Source organism: Fundulus heteroclitus, chromosome 1 (genome assembly GCF_011125445.2).
Source record: "Fundulus heteroclitus isolate FHET01 chromosome 1, MU-UCD_Fhet_4.1, whole genome shotgun sequence".
Taxonomy (NCBI): Eukaryota; Metazoa; Chordata; class Actinopteri; order Cyprinodontiformes; family Fundulidae; genus Fundulus; species Fundulus heteroclitus.
This window is the reverse complement of record NC_046361.1, coordinates 38,399,212-38,423,285: the sequence shown is the minus strand read 5'-3', so window position 1 is coordinate 38,423,285 and position 24,074 is coordinate 38,399,212. Positions and strand designations below refer to the sequence as shown.

At 40.2% G+C, this 24,074-nt stretch overlaps 1 protein-coding gene across 1 annotated transcript; it reads right to left on the bottom strand.

Annotated features, from left to right (window-relative positions):
* Positions 1–1,266: 1,266 nt before the first annotated feature.
* On the bottom strand, positions 1,267–5,491 carry npbwr2b (neuropeptides B/W receptor 2b). The gene is made up of 2 exons (XM_021307300.2): positions 5,219–5,491; positions 1,267–4,804 (listed from the first exon to the last, which is right to left on the bottom strand). The coding sequence occupies exon 2, from the start codon at positions 4,100–4,102 to the stop codon at positions 3,095–3,097; it is 1,008 nt and encodes a 335-aa protein (XP_021162975.1). The 5' UTR covers positions 4,103–4,804; positions 5,219–5,491; the 3' UTR covers positions 1,267–3,094.
* Between the last annotated feature and the right edge of the window lie 18,583 nt (positions 5,492–24,074).

The window sequence follows — 24,074 nt, the reverse complement described above, 5'->3', positions numbered from 1 at the left end:
CTTCTTCCTTGCAGCAATACATCACTGTCTTTAGCAGTGTAACATATGGGTCTGGGTATGGCAGGGGAGCAGTTTATGTGGATCTGGTGTGAAACGATGGTTGAATCTCCGAGAATGCCTCACATCCCCACGATTAGGTTTGGTGGAAGTTCTGTGATGCTGTGTGTGGCTCTTTCTTCTCCAAAGACTCCAAAGCACCTTGAGCGCTTTGGACCAGCAGGATGTTTTAATAACCGTCAGCCATCAGGCAGCCATCAGTCAGCAGGATGAGGAACCAGATTTTTATGTCCAAAATAAACCCAGACGGCCCATTCTTCTACTTTCATCTCTGCCAGATCTAAAGCTTACGGAAGAGGGTAAGCCGAATGTACCCAGGACCAGAGTTTGGGCCAGAGCGTTCACTCCAGAGCTATTTGGCTGACTTTAATCAGACCAGAGTTTGTTTCCTCCGCTGCTCGCATGAAAACCCTCCAAAATCCCGTGTGGACCTTTAGTGCTGCCTGAAAACAGGGTCTTTGCTGCACTAGCAAGTGAAGTCTGGTGGATTGTGCTTACCATGAAGAAGGTAATGACTTCTGCTTTTGCTTTTTGACTGTAACCGACTGACATGGTCCAAGCGGTTTTGTCCACCTTTGAACGCGCAGTGGAAAACTGAACTAAAGAAGATTATATTGTGAGATTCTCTGGAGCTCCCTGACAAATCAGGTGAAGTCAGCATGACTCTTCTTGTGTAGAAAGAATAAAGTGCGCTAATAATGGAGGTACCTGTGATATATGGAATAAAAAAATATATTTACATTGAGGGGTTTTAATTCCCCTTTTCTGAATGCACTTAAATTAATACTTGTATAAATATCTAATGTAAGCTTATACTAATGCAATGAAATATGTTTTTTAATGCTTTTCACATAATTAATGTGATGTTTCTAACATTAAATTGGTTTAGTAGGTGCTTCTAATTTCATCTCCTTAATATTTGATCCCTATCTATTAATATATTAATAAGATTGGCGGCTACTAACATTAACAACTGAAAGATTAACAGAAGTACGCCTTAATGAACGATGCGCTTCCTTCCTGGTAAACCTGTTGCTGATCGTTCAGCGCTGATTTATTTCCTGGGAGGATTTACCGGCTGCAGTACGTCCTGCTCACCAAGCGCTGCTGTGGCAACTGCCTTGGTGACCCTTCACTGACCCGCCGCTGCGACCTCTGATCCGGTCACTGTGACACCACCCTTAAAGGAGACAATAACCACTCTCAATCCACATCTTATGCATGTGGTTTTTAATGTACAATGGGACTATAAAAATCTAAGCTTTCTGCGCAGTTCTGATGATTCCAAAAAATAATAATACACGATTTAAAGTCCAAAAATACATGATTGTAAGTCAGAAAAAATAAAGTTTGTTACGTTAGAAGGAACTACAGCCAGCTCCAACATAAAGAGTCCACATAACGTTCCATGGTTCGTTCTTACAGTATGCTTCAAATGATGATTCATGGCTGCAAACTCAGATCGGTTCTCATTTATGTGACACACCTTTCAGTTATTAGGCAGAATATTTCCTTAGGCTTTTATAATTATATAATAGCATGACTATACATTCTTCTGTACAGATAAATACAAAAAAAGGCTTAACTATTTACAGTATTTATTAGTCTACTGATGCAGTCACAGCCATGTAATCTAGAATATCAGCTTAAACTGTTGCACGACTCTTAAAAAAAGGAATAATAAAGCCACTCCATGATTTAACAGATACAATATTTGAGTGAAGGGGGCTATGCCCAAACTCTCACTCTGTGAAATGAAGTTTAATTTAGCTCCTAAAACAGTAATACTAGCAACACACTGTACAGAAAATTTGAGCTCCAAACAAATGATGTGTTAGAATAATAAGTGAGGGGATTATTAATGATATTACTAATGAAGTGATTAAAGAAAGACTACAGAGTATTAAAAGGCTGCTTCTTGCTGCATGTGCCACCCTGTCAACAACAGGGGGCGACAAAAGCTCAGAAAAACACCAAACTGCAAAGAAACAGAGCAGTTTTCACATAGCCCTGCTGTCCCATGCCTGTTGTGTGTTAGGCTTACAGTACGGCTGCCAGGGTCGATAAGGTGCATCGCTCAGTTTCTGAACTGTCACAGAACTAAATCACACGAGGGATAGAGAACACACACGCTCACATGTTAGAAAAATCCGCTGATCTTTTAAAAATGCTTTAAGTCATCCTCCTAATTCCTCTTTTTAGCTTGTTTGTCTTCCAACAAACGGGATAAAAAGACAAACCCTGAGAGGCTTCAGTAGTTAGCGTGTTGTCGTCTCCACTAACACGCCTCTGCTCGGGAAAAACAAAATGGAGCTTTTGCATATGGGATCAAGTTATTCATATGCACAAGTAGTAAAATGAATAATTCAATCGTGCTTCCTTCCTTCTCTGACTGGTCATAGCATCAATGTGTGTCTGTCTGACCCCTGCCAGGCTCTTCTTTGGTCCTAAAGACAATGTCCAGTGAAGGTGACCCGGTTTGAATTTCTGGATCACAACTTACCTTCACAAATACCACATGCCTCTTTCATGTTAACGTCTAATATGTTATTATCCTTCACATGCATGTATAGCTAAACAAGGCAAAGTGTTTTTTGTCCTGACAGAGAATAATTTTAAGTTTGTTGCTCAAAAGTCTTATTCCTTAATTTGCTTCCACTTTTACCTCGAGGAAAACAGAAGCAGGCGATCCAAAAAGCTTCTGTTCACAGAAAGCTTTCTATGAAAAATAACTAATCATTTCTCTCTCTGCTTCTCTTCATTTACTGTGTCATTAAATTCTAAGTCAGTTATATTAGAGTTATTCCAATAAGGATGCATGCAGATGGCAGACTTTTCTTTTCAACAAATGGAAACATTGTGCAGGTTTACCATGACTAGCTTTGACAAAACAGATTCAGCAAACCTTAAAACAAAGATTAGCTTTAAATATAAACCAAAGGTCCATCTTTGCCATTTCACACTCATTCTTTGCCTTCTAGTCTAAAAAAAACAAAAACAAGGTTGGGTTCTGTGACGGGTTTGATGTCTTTCACATTCAGGCTGGTCTGCATTCCATCATCTTTTTAAAAGCTTTCCTGAAGCTGTCGTCCAGGAAGGCGTAGAGGAAAGGGTTGAGGCAGGAGTTGGCGTAGCTCAGGCTGGTTATGAAGTAGGAGATGCCAATCACCAGGGGCGTGTTGCTCAGGTCTGTCGTCAGAGCCACGATGGTGCTCAGGTGGAAAGGCGTCCAGCAGAACAAGCACACGGCCAGGACGATGAAGACCATGATGGTGACCTTCTTCTTGGCCTTGTCGAGAGCTTTGGCGTTGCTGTTCAGCCTCATGTTCCGCAGCTTGTAGAGCATCATGGTGTACAGGATGCAGATCGTGGAGACGGGGATGGCAAAGCCCAGGATGAGCGTGTAGATCCGACTCATTTTGAACCACAAATTCTCAGGCGCCGGTAAGATCAGCACGCAGCTCTTCCTCCCGTCGTCTGGACTCACAAAGACGCCGGCGAAAATGGTGAACGGCATGACGATGAGGATGACGAGGAGCCAGACGCAAAAGGAGATGATTTTGGCTGCTCTGTAGGTGCGGTACGGCATGCGCTTTGACCTGACGGTCGCCCAAACCACCAGATAGCGATCGATGCTCATAACTGTCAGGAAATAGATGCTGGAGAAGATGTTGTAGTGGTCTATGCTCAGGATAACTTTGCACAGGACCTCGCCGAAGGGCCAGTAGTTGAGCAGGTGATCAGCTATGCTGATCGGCAACACCAGCGTGAACAAATCATCTGCGATTGCCAAGTTCAGGATGAACATGTTGGTGACTGTTTTCATTTTAGGGGCTTTGAGGATGACATAAATGACAGCCATGTTTCCCGTTAGGCCCACGGCACAGATCACAGAGTAGATGACGGGTAAAATGATGTACAGGTCAGCATGGAAGTAGGGAAGGAAGCAGGTGCTGTTCCACAACAAGGGGGAGTGGGGATCCATTGATTCGTTGCACACTGGCAGCTCACCACCGGGAAGAGACATGTTTTCCATTTTCTCCATGTTTCCACGGACATGGGAGTTTAGATCAGGGCTACTTCTCTGACTGCATTTTTAAAATATTAATTAAAGAAAAATAGAACGTGACTTTAAGCTTGGTTTTTAACATCTTCCCTCGTCAGTCTTTCATCATGATAACAAAAAAACATCTAGTTTCAGAGCAGGAGAGGGGGTCAGAATAAAGGAGGCTCTGCCCTTATTTCATCACTACAGAGAGAAAGCACAACTACTCAGGGAAATACTCAGCTGCCTAATTTACTGGCAGTAATTTCACATCTTTCCATATCAGAACCCATAAACGTGTACTCTTACCTCCCTCTTGAATTAAAAACAAATAAAAGGGATTGATTTCACTCCAGGAGTCTAAAATGAATGGGCTAAGTGCTCTTCGTGCAAAAGCTCTCCAAAAACCCCGCTTCACTTTTTGTTTGGTTAACAGTCATTTAGGAAAATTTCTTCTTTATAATCCCTTGGCTTTTGCTCTTATTTTATCAAAGAAATCTAATTCCTGACGCCCTTCTGTTCTTAATTAGGTACACATGTCCTCCGGCTCCTCTGCTCGTGTCCTCCCTCGATGCCAAGGACTAAAAAGATGATTTCTAGAAGCTGAGCTTGACTCCCGTTAGGTTTTATGGTGTTTCCATTCAGTGTTTGTTGAACGCTCCGGAGACGTGTGCGTTACGCATGAGAGGCGCATCGAGACACCTAACAGGAGGCAGATGTGGACAGGAATTAGTTACCAGTAATGGCGAGAGACACATTAGGAGTAAACAAGCACTGGGCTTCTCATAAACCGCAGAAATTTCAAGCTTTTAAATGTACAGGTTTGGAAGAAAATAAAATGGAACAAAACAGCATCAGGACTGAGTGCGCAATTTTTAAACCGTGAGCTATTCCCTCTTAAAACATGCTATTTATCACTCAATTAACTTCAAATAAACCAAAGATCCAGATATGGCACAAAAATAAAATAAAATATCATGCAAATAAAAACCTTTCGGACTCCTGTTAAAAAAAAGATCGGATTTCTCAAGTTTGATGAAGGAAGTCGCTAGATCCTCTTTGAATAACAGATTCCTAATCAGCCATATTATTGTGTATGAAGTAAAGTGAGTTTACCCCTGTGTGAGCCCCCGGTGAAGTCCTCCTGTCAGGTCTGGAGGAAGCGCGTAACGCTGCGCTCCGCTCTCCGCCGCTGCGCTCTCCCTCTCTGCCGACGCGCTCCTGGAAGGCAGCGCCTCCGGCTGACGTCATTTCGAGATCCCCGTGTCAATCATGAGAGGCTCCATCTGCCCGGCCGAACCTCTCTGCCTGCCTGCCTGCCTTCACGGTGTCTTGCGCAGGTCAGAGTATTTTTTCTTCTTCTTTTTCCGCCCCGCTGCAGGTTGCATCCTCTGACTGACAGAGCTGTTGGCTGTAGTTTCCTGTCCTGATGTCACCGTCCTGCTTCCCCTCATAATGCACGACCGCTGCACACCTCCCTGTCTTTAGTCCATCAGCACACAGATTTGGCATTTTCACTGACTTCATCTCCAAAAGAAAGCAAAACGAAATATTTTTAAGTAAATGAAACCGAACGCTAAAAATCTCAGACCAACGACCAATCAAACAAACAAACTAAAATTAAAACAATTTATCTAAAACAACCAAATAAACTTTTATATTGCACACATTTTCCCCACAGAAGGCTTATCAGGGTTTGGTTATCTTAGTAAAAACATATCTCTGAAATACAAATCAATTCCTAACGTTTAAAGCTCTGTTTGGTTCTGACTCTTTTCTCTGACCTTCTAGGTATTTTTTTTATTCTTTACAGAGGCAGAGATTCTCTGGTGACAGATTGTCAGAAGCTATTTTTCCATCCAGTTTTGAGCAAACTTTAAAAAATGTGACAAAAAGAACAAAAATAAAGAAAGAAAATGTGAATTACGTGTGTTTCGATTCATTGGTTTGGAGCTAATTAACAAAGTTGATGTTACACATGGCTGTAATAAGAAACAACAAGCAGAGGATGGAAACTAGAATGGACCACACATCTGAGAAAAATCAGAGAGGTTTTCAGGAATGCGTTGCTATTGGGTAAATTGTCATTGTTCTGTCATGTCAACCAGTGCTGCCGATGTTAAATGCTATCCGCAGATGTAGAAAAAGAAATGCAATTCCATACGGGTAGTGCAAATATCCGGCAAGATGCCGACAACGGAAACAGCTAATCAGTGAGGTAAATGTTCCCTACATCAGAACAAATGCGTTTCTATCTCCTGTTTTGCATATTTCCTTTTTTGGAAAAGCCAAAAACCACCTGAAGTGAGCGCGCACAGAATTTTTGCTGAATCATTTATTTCAAATTTAGCAGTTTCTATCAACCTTTCCTAACATGATACTTCAAAATGTGCCTAAAAAAGGTTGGTCTAATGGTCCCACACACTTATTTGAAGACTAGATGAGGTGGCTATCATATCCCACATTGATGACACCCATTAGAGAGCAGGTCTACAATCTGTAGTGCTCAAGGAATAACCTCATCCTGAACACCAGCAAGGCTAAATAAGTCATAGTGGACCAGAGGAGGTCCAACACCATTGAATGTCAGTGTGTTCCACTATTAGAACATTATGTCTTGTTTGTGTCTGTGTGTTATGTGTGAGTCTGTGAATCTTGAGCCTGTGTCTCACCAAAAGTTTATCATGGACACATAATGACCATAAACAGTTTTGATTCTAGAGAAGACTGATCTTTTAAAGCCATGGCCTCCAAGTTGTGGGATTAGTTGCCCCCAACTTCATTTTTTTTGGTTGCCTTGATTATGTGAATCATTTGAAAAGCGGCTAAACAACCGTCTGGGACCTTAGCCTGACCAGGAAGAAGGTTCCAGTGTTGTGGAAAACCTTCTGCATTGTTCCGGTGCCAGAGAACACTCACCCATAAGCCTTTAGTGACTGTAGACCTGTTGCCCTGACATCACACAGGTCCTGGAGAGACTCCTGTTGGCCCACCTGAGTAAGCAACCAATCAGCTATCAGGACCTCCTGCAGTTTGCTTATAGCTGTGGAGTTGGAGTTGATGATGCACCTGCTTCATCATGCACCTGCTTCAACAAACCCACTGTCATCTAGACAAGGCAGGCAGCACCATGATGATCATGTTCTATGATTTATACGGTGCATTTAACACATTTGAGTCGGATTTGCTGTTTCGAAAAACCCAGGACACTCAGGTGGATGCCTCAATAATTACCTGGATATCATTAACTATTTATTTTCACTCTTTACACCTCAGACTTACAGTAAACACAGATGACTGTCATCTGCATAGATACTCAGATGACTCTGCAGTCCTTGGGTGCATCGGTGACAGGAAGCAGAGTAGAGGGAGCTGGTGGACCGCTTTGTGGAATGGTGTGGAAGTAATCATCTCGCCCTCAATGTAAATAATACAGGGCAGATGATTCTAGATTTCAGGGGAAGCAGGAATAGGTCCAACACTATTACCATCCTGGGTGAAGAAGTGGAGGTGGTGGAGGAGTATAAATATCTCTGTGTTCATCTTTTTCATTATAGTGTCTTCAGCCAAAGGCTTCTACAGATCCGCTGTAAGACAAACTTCTACAGGAGATCCTTTCTGCCTGCAGCCGTCACCATTTACAACAACTTTTCAAAGAAACCACTATGAGTCACACTAGCATTTATTTTCCCTTTTGAAATAATAACTTGCTTTTGAATTAAATTTTGTTTTGACTGGCTCTTAAAAAGTTACGACCCCAAAGGTCTAGGGGTCCAGGGGAGGTAACATAAAAGTGTTCAGAGAAAAGTAGTATAATAAAAATGGTGATTTATTACAAAAGAATGGCTTTTAACAAACACAAAACAATACAACCCAGTTTAACACAAAATAAAGGTCACATAATCTTAACAGTGTTTAGGGTAAATTAAATTACTACATGTTTAACCAAACTAGGAAGCACAACTAATTCAAAATGAGCCCAAAACAATCACAAACACCAAAGGTGGGGGACAGCTTAACAAAAGCCACTTCCTACTAGCTGTCCCCAAAGAAGGAATGAGTGCTGGAGTCTTTTATACTGCTGCAGGTGGGTCTCATCAGCAGTCAGATTGGCATGGTAGTCCGCTGCTGGTCCAATGAGGTTGCAGCTTCTCTGCAGCCTTCTTACAGCCAATCAGGTAGATGTTACGTCACAGTGGATTTGCATAACAAACAAGCCTCCTGCACAGCCTCCATAGGCCAGGGGCCGTAACACTCCCCCCCTTTAATTACAAAATCAAAATTTTGTAAATACATAAATCACACACACAAAACGAGTAACACAACCAGCAAAGGTCAGGATCAAACAGTGTCACAGCAAGACAGCAAATTAATGACACATCCTGCCATTGTCAGGTTAAAGCGAGTGTTATGGAAAACAAGAAACAAGTAACACAACCAGGAATTGAGAAGCTAGAACAGAGTGCCACGGCAAATTACCAGACGAGTGACACAGCCTTCAATACACAGGTTAACAAAGTGTCACAGAAAACAGGGAACGAGTAACACAACCAGCATTGTCAGGTTCAAACAGAGTGTCACGGCAAATTACCAAACGAGTGACACAACCTGCAATTATCTGGTTAAGCAAGTGTTACAGTAAAACAAAAAAACGAGTAACACAACCAGCAATGGATAGGTTTAAACAGAGTGTCACGGCAAAACACCAAACGAGTGACACAACCTGTCATTACCTGGTTAAATGAGTGTTACAGTAAAACAAAAACAACTAACACAACCAGCAGTGTGGCAAGCTGCTCAAGAACACAGCTGCCAACCCCTCTTGAGCTTTATCACAAAACTTTCATTGTAACAAAAGTGGCCAGGTTTCCCTATGCCATTTCAAAGCACCAGCAAGGTGTTCAAATGCTGCAAAATATGAATCAACTTCAGATTCTCTGAAAGCAGGTACTAAAGAAATACACTTACTGATGTTGAATGGCATAGCAGACATGGTGGTGGAACCAGGTGTGATAGAGGCAGAAGGTGCTCGAGTCTGGGCCTCCAGCTCAAGTTTGCGCAGCTTTACAGCTTTATCAGCCTCCATTTCCAGCCTCCTGATCTGACTGGCTCTTAAAAAAGTTAGGACTTGTTTTGTTTTTTACCAGTTTAATGCTGTATTTTTTTGTTATTATGGCTACAATGCTATTTAATGCAAAGTGTCAGACCAAGGAGAGTTACAATTTAACAAGCTTCTTATTTAAGTCTTTTAAATTTTTAACTGGTGTAGCACTTGTTTTATTGGAAATGTTTTTCTTTGCATATTTCAAAATAGTTGTAAATAAAGTTGTGTCAAAATGTCAAATCCCTCATTATCTATTCATGTGGTGAACATGCGGTCTGATGCCAAATGTTAATAAGTTTTATCATGTTAAGAAGTAACATGTCTTTTGCTTTGAGAAGCAACTTACGGGAGGACGGCAGTTATCTGTGCTTGACAGACACAGAAGCCAGGTACTATTCAGCCCTATTCATTGAACAACCAACAATGGGTGGGTTGTGGTGGGGGATAGCTACACTTTTTCAAAAGCTGGGGAGGTTCAGACCCTCCCTCCCGAAATATTCACCTATCAGTGACACAGTCTTGTTGCTAATGTCAAAGGTTAGCTTATTACAGCGCCCCATGCTGCCCTTTTCAATAGCCACCGCTGGCTGGTATAGATTGTGCATTTGAATTATACAACCATATTTGCATGCTGTGTGCTATGACAAAATTATAGAAAGCTGCCCTGAAGTATTCATTGCCAAAGATGATACAATATATCTGAAAGGTGGAAATGAAGTAATGTATTGTTGGTGGGAAACGTCCTGTGGCAGATGGTTCTTTTAGGCACCTGATAAAGTCAGGCAAGAAAAGGTCAAAACTGCAAATGTACCAAATGAGAAAGGGACCAAGTAACCAGCACCAACCTTGGCGTAGATACTCATTGCAGATGATTAATATGCAGTGGACTGGTTGGCAAAAATAAAAAACAAAAATAATAATAAATTGCATGAAAGTCAACAATATCATCCCCAAGAAATACTTGAAACATATCTCAAAGGTCTGAACCTCTGTAATGACTTAATCGATCACAGCGGCATGTTGACAAATAATTACATTGATTGACAATCATTTGATCAAAGGATTGTCAAAAAACGTTGTATTTCCTCACATTTCATTACTTATTCCACAACCTGGGAGCTAGTTCAGAAGCCAAAGCTTTAGACTTTAGACCTTTTTAGGTCCTCAAAGGGAAATCTGTTTGCAAAGAGTAGTGGTAGAAACCGTCACACAATCATATAAGAAATTACACAGACAACTGAGAAGACAGGAAGACAAGAGGCAAAATATTATAAAGAAATAAATCTAAAACATACTTTAAAAAGTAATTACATTTAAAGCTAGAACTAAAACTCAAGCCCGCGAGCTCTTTAGCAACAATAACGCGCTTGTAGAGACTCCTCTAGAAAAGCATTTACTTCATTCTAAGATCCACTGACCACAGCTCAAACACTATTCAAAAAATAGATAAAATGCAAAATATGACTAAGTTTGTGTTTTAATGGGCCTGGTTTTGACACACGTAGCAGCTCCAAATGATGCATTGCTAAAGAAAGCCAACAAGTCACTGAATCCGTCGGAATCTAACTTATTAGCTCTTTTTTCATTTTAATGTTTTTCTATGTGTTGGTATATATATAGTTTTTAATTAGAGTTTGTAAAGATTGCTGAAAAAAACAAAAAATTGTTTTTGTCTATTTGTTTTGGGAGGGGTGGGGCTGTAGTTTTATGACCAAATATATAATAGCATATATATAGCACAGTCGGATTAGGTGCTGGTTCACTGAACAGTTAAGGTGGAGTAAAACAGAAGTTAGCAGCAAACATGACATTACTAACATTTTGAAATGTTGGTAATAATATTTTTAATAAAAAAATTGCCTTCCAGCATAATTTTTTTGTGTTTTAGCCAACAAAACCATTTACATCTAAGCAACTCATCAGAATATTGACCGTTTATGTTCGCCTTTCAAATCATGCGTTTCAAGCTCTACTTTAATACATTCATAGATCAAATTTTCATGGGAAATCAAGTGCAACAGCAGCTTAGAACATTAAGCTGCTGTTGGTTCATAGCACTGTAGAGCTCACCAGTTACAAGTGTGTGTGTGTGTGTGTGTGTGTGTGTGTGTGTGTGTGTGTGTGTGTGTGTGTAAAAACAGATTCCATAAAATGATTAAAGCTATTTGCACTTTCAGGTGAAGAATTGTTGAATTTGGCTGGCCTTTCGGTGTAGGAACGTATTCAGTATTGATATCCAATAATTGGTGGCAACAGAAATAGAGTCGGTATGAGGCCACAAAGAGTTTTAATGCTTCAGTTTGATGTTGTTTCATTCATATAGCACCTGGTGTAATGTGCCTCAGGATGCGTGGCATTTCGATATCGCCTGCTGTATGAGGATACATAACATTATCAGCCCAAGTAAACAGTCTTCATGTAATGAAACTCCTGATGGGTTCTAGCTGTGCTGAGGACATGCTGCCTTGCAACAGGAATTCAGCTGTGGGACACAAACTGTGTGGTTTGTGTTTAAGACTGTCTCTAAGATTAAACAGTACTCAGTAGGTTAACATTTTTAGGAATAATTACAAAAATTCAATATATTATTTAACAGAAAACTTGTGTGCCAACCAGTTAAGCTATTCAATTACGGCAAACAGAATTGAATATATGCAATAAATACCACTTACGTCTGTTTACATGCTGCAAACACAGAGAGCACCTCAGTTTCAGGGCAGACTGAAAAACAAAAAAACAGAAGCGTGGTTATGAGTGTGTCTTAAAAACACAATTAATGTACAATGCGAGGAAAACAGAGCCATTCAAAAATACAAATATGTTACTTTTATATTTGTATTTTCTTGGCAAATGAACTTAAAACAAAAAGTCAAGCGGTTTAATGTGCTGCTTAAAAGAATAATATATGCTGTCAGCTGATCATTTATTTTAACTTTGAACAGAAGTCGATTAGATTAAAGTATATTGGTGCACCAAATATTGTATAGATTTAGAGTACAATCAAGTCTGGCTCTGCTGATGAGCGCAAACATCTGGTGGTTATGTGTGGTCCAAATCTATTCTTCTCAGTCCTGAAATATTAAAATCTTTTTACAATCCCCTGTGGTGACCTCACCTCCCGTGCTAAATCCTTCCTCTCCTGTGCCGTGCCGCTCCCATTCCACACTGTCACGCTGAGACACAGGATGCTTTCAATTGTGGCTCCATAAAGGTTTATAAGCAGCTAAGTAGGTAGCCCAGTCCTTCTGAGTTTTCTCCTCTATGGATACGTGGGGAGGTGGTGGAGCGTGTGGACAGCATAAAGGTCCTTGGCATTCATATTTCCTCTGACCCCTCCTGGACTGAGAACACCCCCCACCTGGAGAAGAAGCCCAAAAACGATTAATTTGTTTGGTCATGAAGCTGAAAATGAGTGTGTCAGATTGTGGACCTCTTCTCTTTAGCGGTTTTCCTCGTTGTTGGAAATGAGACCTATCTGAGGCTTGCTGTCCGCAGACTTCACCACCATGTTTGTGGGTTGAATAGCAGAGCAATTGTGTGTTAAGAGGGTGAAGACGGCAGGGCTGAGGACACAGCCTGAGGACCAGTGGGGTAGATGTGATTTTCCCTATTCTCACCACCTGGTGCATCTTGGTGAGGAAGCCATTGATCTAGGAGCAAAGTGGTGCACATAGTCCCAGGTTGTGGAGTTTCAGGACTAGCATGTCTTGGGCCACGGTGTTAAAGGCTGAGCCGAAGTCCACAAACAGCATCCTAACGTAGAGATGCTGCAAATGGGTCAAAGCTGAGTGAACTGCTAACGAGACAGTGTCCTCTGTGGAGTGATTGTCCCTGTAGGTGAACTGCAGGCTGTCCAGGCCAGCAGGGATGGGCATTCCTGATGTGTTTCTATTTGAGAAGATGTAGAGGATCGTCTGAAATAGAGCATTGATTGAACTATTGAACTATGCTCCCATTTTTATTGATGGTGTTGCTTCTCCTGTTGATCCAAGCTCTTCCCTCAACTAGAGGCAGTGGAATTGGTATCTGATCAGGACACCTGATCAAAGTCAGAGACGCCAGTGCAGATTCCACATTTTCTGGAGAGATCTTCTTATCTCCTCTGGCCTGGAAACACCTCAGTGTCCCTCATAACGAAGTGAAGAGTGTTACTGATGAAGAATTTCTGGGTTTCCCTTCTGAACCAGTTACCTTACAGAGTCCATCTTAGATAAGCAGAAGAAATGGATTAAATTAAAAAGTGAAGCACTTTTCTGGAAAACAGAGAATGCTATTAAAAGGCATGATCTTTCCGTCCAAGCACTGGGAACTATGCTTCACAAATTATCACTTCAAATGGCGAGACATGGTCAGAATCAATCTACGGTAATCTACGGCGATCTGGCCCAGACAATGATGCGGCGACATACTGATCAATGAAGGCCAACTGAGACCTTTTCAAGTCAAAACCTGAGCAAAGCAAAGACATGCTCAATAAAACGATGACAAAGATTATAGCATAAACATGCACACCTGAACTGTTAGTAAATGCCACAAATATAACAACATCTTAAGCTGTTTGGTCGTTTTTCCAGTTTTAAAATAAAGCAATAACAAAAATCACAGCAAATATTGCTAACTCATGTTTACATCTAGATTATTATCTCAGAAATGTGCAATGGTATGTAAAAACCAGTGATTGAATACGAAATTGCATTTTTCCATGCCTGATGCATCCTTTAATGAGCAACATTGTTTCCAATGATGCACTGCAGCTCAATCAAATCAGGCCGAATCATTTATGTTTCAAGAGATGATTACAGCACTTCACTCAAAGTTTCCAAAAAGGGACTGCTTTGGAAAGGGGTGAGGGTAGAGAAAGTACTGCAGGGAAAGGGGGGGACAGTTTTAGGTAAAACATGGTGAGATGAAATGAAGACATACAAAAAGCATTTTTATAAAGACTAATACTTATATAACAGACATCTTCAATGAATGTTAAAAGCAACATTAGGATGCAAAAATTTGATCTATATTGTAGACTTATTTGATCCACACATTCAGAATTATACAAACAAGCTCAAATTAAAGATTTTCTCCTTATAATATTTAAATAATTGTTGCCTATCAGGTGGCAGAGAAAGCACACCTTCTGGTGCCATCAACAAGCTTCTGGGATAATTCTGGCCACATATTTGATCAGTCTTCCTATTAGAATAGAGCTAATTTAAAATGCTTGGTTTCCGGGCTCAGACCATGCTTTTTAAATACAGTCCTTAAATTTTTGAGATGCTTTAAATCCGAACCGTTCCAAAAACCCAATGTCAGTCTGCTTTTCCCTTCCAAAACCATTTTTGAGGCATGTTTGCAATCACTGTCCTATTGCATTACCCAGCTGCATCCAATTATCACCAATCTGACCTAAACAGTCATTCTCAGAGGAAGGAAATGTGTTTAGAATTGCCTAGGAACCCCAAAGACTCAAGTCTATTATACACTAGAAGATGCTGGAACATCAGTAATGCTCTCTCTAATAAAGGGTCCCCACCATGAAAGAAGCACCTGCTCCAAAATGAACACCTTTAACAATTTGCGGCTGCCAGGAGAGCAAAGCCAAATGTTTAGTTTTTTTTTTTTTTTTTTTTTTTTAAGGTGCGGTTTCTGATCAGACGAGACAATGACTAAGTTGATTGGCAACAATAACGGAGTATATTTGGAGGATTAAAAGTGAAGCTTCCACACCAAAGACCACTCTACCTACTGTCAAGCATGGTGGTGGCAGCATCATGATGCGGTATCTGTGTAACCAGTGTTACTAGTGCATGGCACAAAGTGAATGTAATAACTAAAAGGCAATAATTGAATATCCTTTTAACTCAACTCCTAGATGGTTAAAACCAGGGCTTACTGGGTGTTGTTCCAAATGGATGATTATCACAACTATAAACCCAAAATGGGCTTTGAATGGATAAAATGGAACAACGTTAAGGATCTGGAGAAGCATCATCCTGCCAAAAAACTGAGTCTGTGCCAGGAAACCACCAAATCAGCTGTTTCAATTATTTAAAGAATAGTGGTCAAGTATTCAGATAAAGTTACACATGAAGCTTGTTATAAAGGGGTGTGGTTTCTCTGCAACGTGGTAAGAATGTTTGTCTGTATGTGTAATTTTGATGCTGTGTGGACCAGAGAAAATCTACCTGGAATTCAAAACACTGAAGCTGTTTTTAAAACCATTCCACCAAGTTCAAACATGTCTTCAGAACATCTACGTTTGCTGTTAATGTCCAGGACGAGTTTCTGGAAACGTTCCACCAGCAATGTGAGGCGACATTGTTGGTCTGTGAGTTTAAATAAACATGTATGAGAACAACGTTGGAGTTGTGCAGTGGGACATGACATGCAGGCAGGATATCAGACTGCAATGATGGTCCCCATAGTGCAATGAAGTGTTGACAATGCTGATAAAAGCCCATTTGTTAAGTTAACAAACCAAAATAGATAGTTTTGAAACTTTTTTTTTATTTTTTTGTAATATATCACAAATTAATCAGCTTAACACCTGTCATATACAATGCTTTTAATGTATAAGTGTGCACAACCTTGAATTACTACTATCTTAAAGCACATTTACAATAAAGCATATTTGTTGTATAAAAGTTGTTGAACATTTCTGTCACGTAGACTGCAGATGCACTTGGTAGAAATAAAAGTGCTTATTCAAAGTAAAATCTGTTGACTACTCAACCACTGGGAGGAATTAGCATTAGCCGTGAAAGCCTGTCAACCTCCACTGATGGATGGCTGGTCATATAACAGATGGACCCCCTCTGATGGGGGGTGTTGGTGAACAAGGTAGGAATACAATTGCCTTATAATTCAAGGGTCAGTTCAATACCAACGACAAACAAACAATAATCAATTTCTAACATGCAAGAACATTGATCATAGCTCTGTGCCCTGAGATCTGTATTGTTTTTTTTTTTTTGCTCTCTCAACAGAATTTGTAAGCAATAGGCAAGAGACCAAAAGAACAGTCCGCGCTGGATGCATTTAGGTTAGCGCTTGTTATTTTATAACTGGAAACTATCATCTCAACACAGGCATGTGCTGTCTTGCATTACGAATTAAACATTTCACAGTGGCATTTTGGGAATATAAAGACTAAAGAGAAGGTGGTGGATGTTTATTTTCAAAGCAACATGTTGGAAAGGCAAGCATCTAGTGTTTATTCACCTCCAAATATTCAGCTCTGATCAGCAAGGCCAGCTGCTCACATTCCAAACAGGCTCCCTTTAGTATGTAGAGATAAAAACAGGAGATTTTCTGCATGCTTGTTTAAACAAATTATTTTCTAAAAATAGGAAAATAATTGTTTTAAAGAATGGTGTATATTTGAACAATGAATTGATCAAAGATGGGAAATCATATATGCTAGAAATCATATGCTAGAAATAAAAGGCTCTTCAGCAAAATAAATATCTCAACTGCTTTACAATGGAAGCCAAAACCACTATGTGGAAGAAAGCATAAAACTACCATTTGTATAGATCCAATTTTAACTATAATGGCAAAGATTCAGCCAATAGTCAGCTACAATGTGATGTTATCTGTGAGTGGTTTAACATTTGGAGGAGACATCTGTGGGAAATTGTGAAACATTTCATTCACTGATGAAAGCAAGATAGTTCTTTTAGGGTCGCAGGGCTGCACAGTTTGTAACACTATCCCCAAATCCCATTGTTTTTGATCGTATAGTGACAGGCCTGTGATTTCTCTGATTGATACATGAAAACGATGAACGATGTCAAGTTGCCTTAAACCAAAGAGGAAATGCTGTTGAAATTATAACAGGAAAGAAACTCCAAAACACGCCGGTAAGTGTGCAGCATCTTGGCTACACACCAACAGGATGAACTTCCTGAAGCTATGTTTCTGAACCATAGTCCAACAGGAAAACTTGTGAGGCGAGTTTAAAAATGCAGTTTTGGAGGTAAATGAACTTTGGAACATAGTCCAACCATCTGTAGGCAGGTGCTAGACGTTGGTCAACCCTATGCAACAAACACGTTAATCAGTTCTCAGAAACGATGGGCAAATAATTAAACACCAGTTTTAAGGAGGAGGAAAGCAAAATCTTCAATCTTTTTATTCAGCTTATGTATTAAACGTTTCAGCAAAATGGATTCTGGATTTTTGAAATAGCTAAAATTGCTTTTCTCTCACTCTCTGTAGAGTGAGAGAAACATCTAATAATTGTTTTGGGTGTTTTGATTTGCAATAGAGTGAGCCATGTTCCAAATGTGTTGCTGTGAATGAAAAAAAAAAAAAAAAGATATTAGTATTTCGCTTTACTCGCAGTTTCAAGTGTGAGCAGGACTCCACGTTGTTATCGTTAAGATTGAATTACCCACAGTCCAAAAAAATGAAGGCCCAATTTCTTTGTCTGGTTGAAAGTGCTTGCTGCGGCGCCGGTTGCATAAATGGAGCTGGCACACTGGATATGGAGCCAATTAGTCCCCGCAGTTGTCAGAGGTTTTATTCTTGACCTTCGGACCTTTGCTGCTAGTCTTCCCCCCTTCTTTTTCTGTCTTATTACTCTGAATGAAAACGTCTAGTGCCACAAAAATGTCAAAAGGTTATCACAATCAGGACATGACTCTCAGCAGGTCTCAGTTTGTTACTCAGTCATCCTCTGATGCTCCAGGCAGGAAACAGAATAGAAGAGCTTTTGATTAGTTGACAGCGTCTCTACAACCTAAGTAATGTTCAGCCCCAAATTAATCCAATTTAAACCTCTTATCTCTGAGCAAATATATCTATCATGGTTTCCCAGTTGTCCAATACAAAGCAATATTTTCAGCTGATTCAGTTTTGCTGTAAGGGAAGGAGACGTTCTCTAGGTTCTCATTGTCGATGCTCAGAAGAACAGATCAGGATGGCTGCCAGTAATACTCCCTCTTTAATCCAGGAGCACACATTAAGACTTCCAGGGAACATAAATGTCCTGACACAGGCTCTGAGGTAGGCCAGCTCAGATGAATCATGCTCTGCACGGTTGAAGCCAAAAAACGCTCCCAGCTTCAGTGTACTGCTGTAAATAAAGCAGATTATGTTAAAATGCATCCAAGGCCTGTAAATCTAGGGGTAAATGGCCACTAAAAGTCTGATCAGACAGTAAAAGTCCACCAAAGCGTCCGCTGATCATTGGCTAATAATAACAGCGGATCCAACACGTTTGTTTGTTGCCAGATGTAACTGGAGCTAGAACTGTATGCTCCTCAAGCTTTGCAGATCTAAGACTTCTGATTTTGTGCTTCTTTTCAGTAATATCAACACACTAGCAAAGTGTGTGAGGAACAGCATAGAGCTAGCAAATAGAACTGCAACGAAAGAGTTGATTGTGTGTTTGAAAACCAGTTTATGCATTAGTTTTGTCAAAGCTGCATATTTTTACGTATTTGCTATCGGAAACTTTAAAGAATTCAGTTTAAAGCAATCTCTGTTAAACCCAGAAGAGAATTTCAAATTCTCCTCCTCACAAAACGGCCCTTAGTAATGGAGCTCCGTCATATATCAGAGTTCTGACGGTTCCATGTGTTCCTAACAGGGAGTTTGCAAAAGTAGACCGGATGCAGATCTATTCGTTATCAGGGTCCTCTCCTGTAGAACAAGCTCTAGGTTTCAGTCGAGGGGGTGGACAACATGGCTACTTTTAAGACTAAGTTAAGTCTTTTTTATAAAGTTTATGATTAGACTGGCTTAATTCATCCTGAGCTATCTCTGCAGTTGGACGGTTAATGGCTCAGGCTGCTGGAGGACATACTCTCCAACAAATCTCCAACTACATCATCTGGATCAATTTCTGCCCATAACTTTCTTTCTTTCTCAGTTTGAATTGGCTGGCTGAAACTTTCATGTTCTCTTTCTAAAGAAGGTTCAAAGCCCGGTCTTTAGTGTTTAACCCCATCTCTCTCCTTGATAAAGCGATTGAATGAGCTCTTCCTTTGACAAACTTTATGTATTGTTTTTCTTGGCAAAAATATAACAAAAAGCTCAATGCCAATTAGGATTACCCTTGTTTCTTCTCCTAAATTAAACCACTAAAGGGGCTAATGCTGGTCATAACCCTTTACTTATTCTTGACAACCAGGTTGTGCGATTTTTGTGTCTCCTCTCACTACCCGAACCCCCAGTTGGTTCAGTTCACACTCAGCCAGGTTCTGCATGATGATTCTTCCTGTTAAAAGAGCGTTCCTTTATTTACTGTTCCAACACAGATTCCCAGTATGAGGAATTGCTTCAAAGTTAACATCTTGATGCAACTGACCATCCACTGTCACTACAGACTTCTTTTGCTGCAAAGTCAGTGACTCAACAAACTATTAAAACCTCTTGGCAGCTTCTCTGAATAGTTTCTCCTAGTCCTACCTGTGGGTTTAGGTAGATTTTGACGTATGTCATTGTCATTTTCCTTTCAAAACCTTTGAGATATTGTTTTTTTTGTTTGATTTATCAGTGTATTTCTTTAAGGACTGTTGTTTATTGTCTGTTGACTTTAACGTTTTATAGACTACCCTAATTTATAATGTTTATAACCTAACCCTGCTTTTAAGGACCTGCCTCCCATCCTACTTTTAGAGACTCTAGGAACCACCAGCAGACCTGCAGTCTGAGAGCGAAGTGCTCTGTTAGGAACATACGGGGTAATCAGAGCTCTGATATATGATGGAGCTTGATTATTAAGGGCTTTATACGTTAGAAGGAGAATTTTAAATTATATTTTTGATTTAACAGGAAGCCAATGAAGGGAAGCTAAAATTGGAGAAATATGATCCCGCTTGTTGATTTTCATCAGAACTCTTGCTGCAGCATTTTGGATCAGCTGAAGACTTTGAACTGCATTTTGTGGACTTCCTGATAGTAAAGAATTACAATAGTCCAACCTTGAAGTAACAAATGCATGGACTAGTTTTTCAGCATCACCCCTGGACAGTATATTTCCAGTTTTGGCAATAATCTGGAGGTGAAAAAAGGAAACTCTGGAAACCTGTTTAATATGGGATTTAAATGACATGTGCTGGTCAAAAATAACACCAAGATTTTTGACTTTATTACCAGAGGCCAAGTTAATGCCATCCAGGTTAAGATATTGATGAAGGCAGTTACTTGTTGATGACTCTGGTCCAAAGATGACAATGTATGTATTGTCAGAAACAGCAACAAACCAGAGATATGACTGGATTTTCAAACGTAAAGCTTGAATCAAAGGTTATCCCAAGTTTTCTAAAAGAAAATTTAGGCAAAAAAGTCAAGAGGCCCAAGGATCTGTTTTATCTTTACAGTTATTTTTTTCTGGTGCAAAGATGATTATTTCAGTTTTTTTTTTCTTTCATTTAACTGAAGACTTCAGACCCCCTTTACTTCAGTTCACTATTGTTTTCTAACAAATCTGTGAGGCCACCACAAAACAACTGGATTTATACTGACAATAAATTACAAACAGGTGAACATTATTAATTTAGTTATAAAAATACTCTAAAGTTCTAGGGGGTGGGGGTAAGGATCCAATGTTCCTTTCAGGTATGTTCAGGTCTTTAGTTTCTGCAGAGTTCCCTTATTCAACCATGCTGGATTATGAGTGGGTGCTTTTTGTCATTAAGTTTTACAAATACACTAACAGTCACCATGAGTGTGCTTCTTCTGCAAATCCGCTAGAAATTAATTTTCTACTGGGCTTTGTTTGTCACTGCCTTGGTGTTTGTTGTTCATATAACATCCTAAGAGATGCTGACTCCAAAAAAATAAAAGGATTAGATACTTTGCTTGGTAACTCTATGAATGCAAGATAGCATTAAACTATCTGTTTTTATATATTAATTTATTGTAGATGTGATATTACCCATATTGTTTGCTGTTGTAGTTTAGACTTAACGTATTTCCCCTGTGTGATAGAGAAAGCAATGTAAAGAAATGGCAAAACATTTTGTAAAAATGTGGAAACACAAAACATTTAAAGATCATATTTTTGCACCATTATCTGTTAGTTGGGGATGTTATTCACATTGAAGGCTTTGCAAAGTTTAAAGATGAAACTGCATTTTAAACACAGGCATCTAGCCCTAATGTGCAGGACTCCACCCATTATGTACAGAAATATGAAATAGCCTTCTTACAAGCTGCTGCAGCTGGAACATGGAGCAAGTCATTTAAAGGTTAGTGTGCTTTAATAAATGTTTGAACTAAGTGAACTTCTCATAATTTGATTCAGAGCAAATAAACGTCTGTTGTTGTGACAACAGTTTGAAGCATTATAAGCACTTATAGTGAACTTACATGAATGTTCAAGGACATAGACCAGTGTACACATTATGAAGGTGTAAATCATGCTAAAGGTTTACACTCTGCCTATGGATATGTGACTAAAAGCTCGGTCAGCATTAGTAGAAATGATTTATGTCTTGGTGGCGTGTGGACTATCTAAAGTACAGACAGTGTAGCACATTTACACAAGCCAGATTTACGTGCATGCATAGGTTTTAAGCTGTCAGGCTAAGTGTCAGTCGTTTATGGATATTCTAACTCAGTTTAACAATGGAGTAATTTATCCAAGTCTTAAAAAGGATTAGAGGTTTGAAAGGAGGGATCCCGAGAGAACAAAAGTGATTGTTTTTCTCTTTTACCATATTAGCATTGACATTCATGACCATATGATGCCAGTGTGTGCAGCTGACTGTCTGTCTTTGCCAACATTTTGCATCAAGGCTCTATTTGTGTATGATCACCAGCTGCTGCTGGATCTCAGTATTTCTGCTAAAACTCAGGTTGTCTCCCGCTTATCTAGGGCTGGGTTGCAGGGCAGCAGACTTAGGAGAGACACCCAGACACCAAAGCCCGAGACATTCCTAGGCCAGCGGAGAGACATGGTCTCTCCAGCGTGTCCTGGGCCACCCCTTGGCCTGATCCCAGTGGGACGTGCCTGGAATGCCTCCTGAGGGAGCATGCGGTGGGCATTCAGAACCACCTCAGCCAACACCTCTCGATGTGGAGAAGGTAAAACTGCATAATACTGTACATAAAACTGTGTTCCAGCTTCTTTCAGAGGTCCTAGCTCCCCTGTGTAAGCCATCACTCCACCTCAGCGGTGTAAGTGAACACGTTGAAAGGGCAAATGTGACAGTTTTCTGTTAAAGCTCGAGGCCTCTATGCAATGCTCTTCTTCGGCTTCTTTACTCCATGATCAATGGATTGTATAGCAGTTCATCATCTCTATGTCTTGTCAATTGGTGGACCCTATCAACACCTTGTTGGTACTTGTTGTTGGTATGGGGGACGTGACCATACATTCATACTCCTTGTCCACACTAGTGCCAGGCCAGTCAGGGGAATCTGCCTCTGTGATGGGCACCCAGAATATGGAATAAGGAAGCTGTCAAAAAGATGTGTATGATTTTAACAATTAATATTTACATGTCAATTTCTTTTTACAAAAATTTGAGTACAAAGTTCTGCTATCATATATGTGAGTCTGAAGTATATTATGGGTTAGATTTAAATTTGTATGACTTTGGAAGCTGTGAGTCCAAAGTCACCTCTAATTTCTATGACTACAAGTCTTCACTGCTGTGGACACAAATCCAAATTTGTGGCTGTGAGTAGAAAAGTGTTGAAATTACATCACTGAGGAGGAAGTCGAGCTTTTTGTGGTGTTGGAGGAGTTTGTGTGAGACATGATTGGTCAGAGTGACAAATATGGGTGGGGTTCGAAGAAGCAATGATGGTGGGATCATGTTAATGTGTTCCATTTGTCCTCGGCAGTCGGGATTCTCAACCTCCAGATCGGAACATTTTTCTGGAATGGAACCTAAAGTCGGCATTACGAGTCAGAAAGTCGGTGCAGCAGGATGGTACTCTCTATCACCCACAAACTTGGATTTGTGTCCACAGCAGTGAAGACTTAACTGGGCTCTCGCCAGATGGATTTAGTTCCGCAGAGCTCCGTCTGGGATCGCTCCATTGGAGATCTATTTCAAAGGAGGGGCCTCAAAAATCCTTGCATATGATTGGATAAACCACTTGTCCATCATCTTTACTGCTACTTCAACCACTCACATCGAAACCAACCCATACCACCCAATTTTTCAGCCTTTCTGATCCGAACGGTGTGGTGCTGCATTCGTCCCATTTCCTTCACTACCAGGGAGCCATTTGGAAGATGAAGGGTGGGAGAAGGACGAAACCATCGTTTCCACTAACAAAAGCCTTAAAAATCATTCTGTGGTGTTGTTTTAAAGAATTAATATTCGGCAGATTGGACAACGCTGATGAAATAGCAGCATCAAAGTTACTGCTTGCTTCCTCCCTTCGACCCACCATTGTTGTCTGAATCTAAACAGATATGTCAAATTAGAGTTGTATTCAGAAGGCTTTGGACTCTCAGCCTTCAGATTCATACTCGCATAAAAACAACCCTAGCCCATTTTTTAGACTCGCATATGATGGCAGAATTTTGTGTATTGTGTTTTTCTGAGATAGAAAATACCAATACGAGTTGTTGGAATCTGCACAAATCTTTTTGACAGCTTCCTAACGCCATACCAGAAAAAAGCTATTGAAATAGATCCACTGGTGCCTGCTAGGTTGTTAAAACTCAGTTGGTGGCAAATAAAACTTTCAGAGACCCTGCAGAGTGGAGATTCTGCTTATGACGTGCCTGTCTGTGCAGTGATGCATTTTTCTGAGTCAGCACTGTTTGATAAAGAATTAAATGGCAGCTAATGTGTTTAAAGGGCAGTAAAACCGAAAGTAATTTAAAAATTACAGCTTTAACCTTTGAAGGATTTAGGATTTGACCGTTTCAGACTTACTTTTAGGGCATGATTAAAAATG